This window comes from Charadrius vociferus, unplaced genomic scaffold (assembly GCF_000708025.1).
Source record: "Charadrius vociferus isolate BGI_N301 unplaced genomic scaffold, ASM70802v2 scaffold329, whole genome shotgun sequence".
Classification (NCBI taxonomy): domain Eukaryota; kingdom Metazoa; phylum Chordata; class Aves; order Charadriiformes; family Charadriidae; genus Charadrius; species Charadrius vociferus.
Window position 1 is genome coordinate 336,122 of NW_009649982.1, and position 5,975 is coordinate 342,096.

Below are 5,975 nucleotides of genomic sequence, written 5' to 3' on the forward strand. Positions count from 1 at the left end.
CCCCCCCCCCCCCAAACACAGGTGCTGAGGCAACAAGAGACTGAAGCTGAAAAGTGCAACTTCACAGGAGGCGGCATACGCTCCTCGGGGCCTTCCTGCCACCTCCCCGCTGCCGCCCGAGTGAGAGACACCACATGGGGAACACGCAGCCGAGCAGCCTTTCCCACAACACACTCGCTGCCCAGGCACATCGTGGCCAGGCAGCATTGAAGCAGGGACACCCCAAATCCCCTGGCTTGGGCAGGGATTCCTCTTCCCAGCTGCCGCCCCGATTAGGCAGCGGTGAGCTCTCTCCCCCCTACACCAGCCCCAGTGACAGGACCCTGCCTTTCACAGGACACACACCACAAGATGGCAGGATACACAGCCCAATTTGTATTGGGGTGGGGAAGGGGAGGAGGAGACTGGAGAGGTTTTTTAGTTTGTTTTTTTTTTTTTTTTTTTTTTTTTAAAAAAACGCTCAGTACACTGTGTTTAAGAGGCAATAGTCTCATCCTTCCCTTTTAGCAGGGTAAGTCCTATGTGCTTAAAGCAGAGTCCGAGCCTGCAGCACACGTGGAACTGGGAAGCTGGGGCTGTCGCAATGGCAAGGCTGGACAAGACGGTGAACTGCACTGTCCCTTCCCCCACCTCAAGACAAAAAAAAAAAAGGGGGGGGGCGGGGGGGGGAGTATCATGGAAAGGTACAAAACTCAGCTTGCCCTGAAGCCCTCTATAACATTCCTGTTGTGTTCAATGCAGAAACCAATTAGCATAGTAATGACACTTGGCTACAAAAATAGCACTTTATGGCTTTCAATGTTATACCCATGTCAATAACTCAATAAAACACCCTGTAGGTTCTGTTGCTGTTATGAAATCTGTTGTATTTCAGAACAAGAATGATATTATAGCAGCCCCTACAGCATTTTCTCCTGCAAATCCTGAAGGGAAGTGTAGTTTCCCCTTCCCCAGCCATTTTGGGCTGACACAGCAGTGACTTGCCCAAGAAGGACAGAGCACTGTAAGAAGAATAAACCCAGGTTTTCTAGCTTCCTAGAACATCCAGGGCTCTATCAAGCTGCCCATATACTTACTTGGCTTGCAAATCTTCCCCCAAGAACCAGGAATTAGAACTGCACAACACCCTATTTTATGTAGTTCATAGTCTGCCAGGGTTCCCAGATCACAAAAAAATAAATAAATCTGAGTCTGATGCCCACCAAGTGCAGGAGTGACAATTCCCACACGTGTTCGTTGTCAGAGGCACAGTTGTGCCTGCAGCACAGGGGAGAGCCCCACACAGGAGGGGAACGCAGCAAGTGCCAACACAGCAGCGCAGTGACTGCCCGCGGCAGCCACCTCTCAAAGCCTATATTAAAAGGCTTCTTTTGACTTTGTCGTGGTCTAACGGCTGCTGTACTACATACAGGATGAGGAACAGATGCGACCTTAAAAGCTGAGCTGCACCACGCCTGACCCCCAGCTTGTCCACATCTGCAGAAAGAGTTGTCACGTGATGCCCTGCAAAGCATCCTGTGCTATTAACTGGCAATTATTTCCCTGAAGTGGTACGTGTGTACCATTCCAGCTTGGTTCAAAGCCCTTGTTTATTGGGCTGACTACTGTCATATCTGAGGAGCTGGATTTTGTTCCCCTTTATTTCCGTATGTGTCCAGAAAGCCCATTACAAAGATCCCTGATGACCTTTTCGTTCTTCCTCCATTTTGATTTCTGTAGCACACGCTACAACAGCATCTCAAAATTCAGTTCCTCTTTTTGGTTTAAAAAAAAAAAAAAAGATAAGCCCCAGAAAAACTGGTGCAGTATGCAATTAAGAGACAAATTAAAAATCCTCTGCAGGCTGAAATCTTACACAAATTTTACCATGGAGTTGCTTTTGAAATTCCTGCTATTACACAGAAAGCAAACGGTTTACCTAGAATGAGTAATTATGTGACATCAGGCTAAACAGCAGGTCTATCTGGATGTGACCCAAGATCCATGGGCTTCTTCGCTAATTATTTCACGTCTGGTGAGACCACTGGGTTTCAGCCGGGGAGAAACACATTATTAAAATAACAACTACTCCACCATTAGCCATGTTGGCTTTTCAGATGCAGCTAATGGCTCTGGGCAGTATCAGTGACAGTTTAGTCCTCCCTGCAAATGTCAGGGCCCATCGCAGAGACAGAAACAGCCACTTTCAGTGCTAAAGACAGCATTTACCCCAGCCACGCTGGTACATTAGGAAGCACCACACACTAACACGGCAGTTCTGTTCTCCGTTCTGTCTTTAAAGAGTGCTGGTGGCAAAGCAATTATCTGAAAAAGATGATTCTTCGCCGAGATATAACACCATTTGGCAGTGGTAACATTCCCTGTGTTGTTAGAGCAGGGAATAATCACAGCAGAGGACTTGCAGACAGTGGGGTCGTAAGACGCCATGCGACACTAGAGCCAACTTCTGTAGCTACGAGCCATCAGCCTCACAATTGTCACTTAAATACCACTGTTATTAAAAGCTTCTGAACTGTTTTACAGAGCAACTGGAGACGGATCGTTACCATCCCCAGTGCCAAGCAGCCTCAAGGTCATTTGTAATGTGGGAAAGCAGCAGTTGCGCAGCTCCCCCCCACGCTCTGAGCCGCCGCTGGCTGCAGTGGGAATCGGATAGCGCAGCGCAGACCCGGACAGGCGGAGCGGGGAACCTGCGGCACGGGCTGCTGACTCCACTGGCCCCCACCAAAGCAGGCTGGCCACAGACACTGCTCAAGCAATCATTTTAATTTTGAGCAGAGGCTTATTTTGTCTGGTAAAGACAGGTCACGCATCAACAACTGCCAAACCCCCCTTTAACCTCCCACAACACATTCAACTGAAATACTCATTAGTAAATGCTACCCTCTCCTCTAGATGACACAGGGCAGTTCAGTGCTGGCTAACACAATTCGGTAAGTACACCCAGAATTGGTTGTCCCCTTTCTCCTCAGGCACCCCAGTTTCACAGATTTAGCTAACATTTTACCCTTGTCCCCTTGCTTACCCATGGGAACACAGTCGCTACGAAGAAAGGAGAAAACTGAACCCAGCTTCTTCATACTGCTCATTCCCAAGTGAAGCCTCTTAGCCTCACGCCATCGCTTTGGTTTAGGGGAAGGGAAGAAGAGCAATCCAGGTTCGAGCTCCTCTCAGACAGGAGGCACATTTCACTTGATGCAACCATTAATTCTAGCAGGATTGCCTTCAAGCCCCAGTACTGTTAACACAGAAGGCTGAGAACATACCCACCCCCTACAAATATGTGTTGCAGCAACGCCACGCTTATTTCATCCTCCTTCTTGAGGTGAGTAACCAGCCCGCCTCCCCAGCACAGCCTGCACCGAGTCAAACACAGGCCTCCTATTTAGTTACCTGGAGGTGCCACTCGATCCTGGTATTTGGGCTCAAATTCACTGATGGTGAGCAACATCACTTGGATGGTCCCAATGAATATACCTGCCAGGCAGCCATAGAAGATGACATAGAAGAGGAGGATCTTAACTACAAGAGAAAACAGAAAGAGGAATCAAATCAAGCCCTCTAGGCAGTCACACCTCAGGAAAAGACTTCCAGCCTCTGCCACTTGCAAGAAGAGCCCGGCATGCTGAATCCAGATGGCGACCCTCTGGCAGAGGCATACATTTAATGGTGAGGTTATGCCCTGACGCAGAGAGAAAATATAAGTCACTCCAGTTCTTCAGGGGGCTGGAAGCATGACCCCCTGAAAAACTGGAAATCCATGGATCAAGATCTGGGATTATAAAACATGAATATTAAACCATGTTCTTCCATATTTTAAAGGATCTTTTGGCTGACCCGGCACTACCATCGCATGCTATCACAGGCGACAGACTTGCAGCGAAGCAAGTGCCCAATGGCAAGAAGCCACACTATGGGCGTGCCCTGAAGGACACCCGTTCCACAAAGCTCTGGGCCTGAAAGCCATTCCCAAGACAGTCTACAGTAGATGTTTCATTCAGGTTTACAAGCAATTGTAAAGCCTGGTCTCCCCTAGTAATTCAGGCTATCACCTCCATTAAAGGCAACAGGAGCAGAATTTGGGCCCAAATTAGCTCCAATACTCAATCTTAAATGTAGGAAAGTACTCAGACATGTCACAGCACCACACGTTTACTGGCCTTGAATGTCTACAGAGGCACTCCAGCACCACTCATACCAATTAAAAAGGGAATTACATAATAATGAAAGACTGAATTTCGTTTTGGTCTAAAGGGAGATGCCTAGAATAATCTTGGGGGGGGGGTGGTGTGGAGAAGAGCCTGGAGACGCAGCATGGCTCCGACTCCAGGTATCAGTTACCCGTTTACAAGGATTATCTCAACTGATTAACTGCACAGTAACATGCCGTACTAGGCATCACCAGGCCGCCTACGGGAAGGATAAGCCAGCCCATGCCAAGCAACTATATGCTAATCAGGCTGCAGGAACCAGCAGGCCAGCGCAGAGGCCAAAGAGTACTTGAAAACAAGCCTGCTTCATCTCAGACTGCCCTCATCTAATTAGAGCAAACAAAAAAAACCCCACCAGAGGTGGTTTATTTGAAGGACTTGAAGCAATGACCTACAAGGGAAAGGGATGAAGAAGTAGGTGGAAGTATTCCTCCTCGCTCCCCAGCCCCATAGTGAAGAAAAAAAAGCCCCATCATTGGAGAAGCCTCCTGGTGAAAGCAGGCGGTTCTGGTTGTTCTTTTCATGTCTATGAAAGACAGGCGAGCAGGAGGGACAGACAGCAGCACGGAGGCTGAGGGACACTGTCGGACAGGCACTCCATCCTCTTGTCTTCCTCACGTGCACCGGAGGCAGGGAAGGTAACCAGAGCCAGAGGGCAGAGCTGGGTGCGGCAACATGGTGCTCCAGGAGTTAAAAGCACTCTTTGGTATCCAGGCAGCGTAAAGCAAATGGCTGTGACGTCAGGGACGTGTGGAAATTTTTTCCAGAGCGCGGTCATAGGAGGTGCTGTTGTAACAAACCAAACACTAATGCTGTTGTCTGCAGCGTAACGCCTTTGAGTTTTGTAACATCAAAAGGCAAACACTGGGAGGTAGCTTATTTAATCAGGTTCCTGGCCAGGATGCTCTTAACGCCAAAGACACCTTAAAGGTCAAAACCACTCCGAGGTCTCAGAAAACACACAGCGGGTCTAGCGACCCAGCACGATAGGGTTGAATGAGAAAGCTTCCTGCAACAGGTAGGTTTATAGCAGAGGAATCGGATCATCAGCCTGCAGATCGACCCTGCAAATGGAAACGAATCCTAGGCGGATCGGTACAGGCGCTCTGGGAGAAGGACTTGGTTCAGCCTCCGCATTTGAAGCACTGCGCAGTTGCCTGGTGCCTCAGGAGCAGAAAATACCTATCCATGCGCACCCACAACCCAATTCTGCTCACGTAAAGATACGGCAGAAGCCTGCACTAGTCCGCCCGCCTGCCAGAGCTGGAGCCGGCAGCTCTGGATGTGGCACCTCTGGCTGATCCACTACAGCAGGGACCGAATTGGGCATCGCAAGGGCAGCACACCAGCTGTGGTTGGCAGCAAACGGGAGACTGTCTATTTGCGCAAAGGAAACGTTAAAAGCCTCTAAGTGCTATTTGTATAGCACCTAATAAATACATCATGAGCATTTAATCATGAACACGCATATAAGCCATTTCCTTCTTGCAGAGGCATTAAGAGCCAATTGTTCTCCCACGACGAGGTAAAATTAGCTTAGTTTCCTTTATCCAGGGAAAAGGGGGTGGGAAAAAAAAAAAGAAAAAAGAAAAGAAAAGCCACCCTGAAGTCCCAAGGCAGAGGCGGGCTGGGAGGGGCTCCATCCCGGGGCGGGTGGCCGCCCCTGCCTCAACCCCGGACACACCTGAAGTCACACCCGGGCAGACACCGGACCCCCACACCGGAGGGGGGGAGGAGGAGGAACACCACCACCTCGCCCCCCCC

General features: G+C 49.4%; 1 protein-coding gene across 1 annotated transcript in view; it reads right to left on the minus strand.

Moving 5' to 3' along the window:
• ATP1B1 (ATPase, Na+/K+ transporting, beta 1 polypeptide) overlaps window positions 1-5,975 on the minus strand; it is a 22,664-nt gene that overhangs the window by 9,158 nt on the left and 7,531 nt on the right. The window contains exon 3 of the mRNA XM_009891644.1: window positions 3,394-3,522. Within this exon, the coding sequence (XP_009889946.1) occupies window positions 3,394-3,522 (129 nt within the window). The remainder of the gene's footprint in view (window positions 1-3,393; window positions 3,523-5,975) is intronic.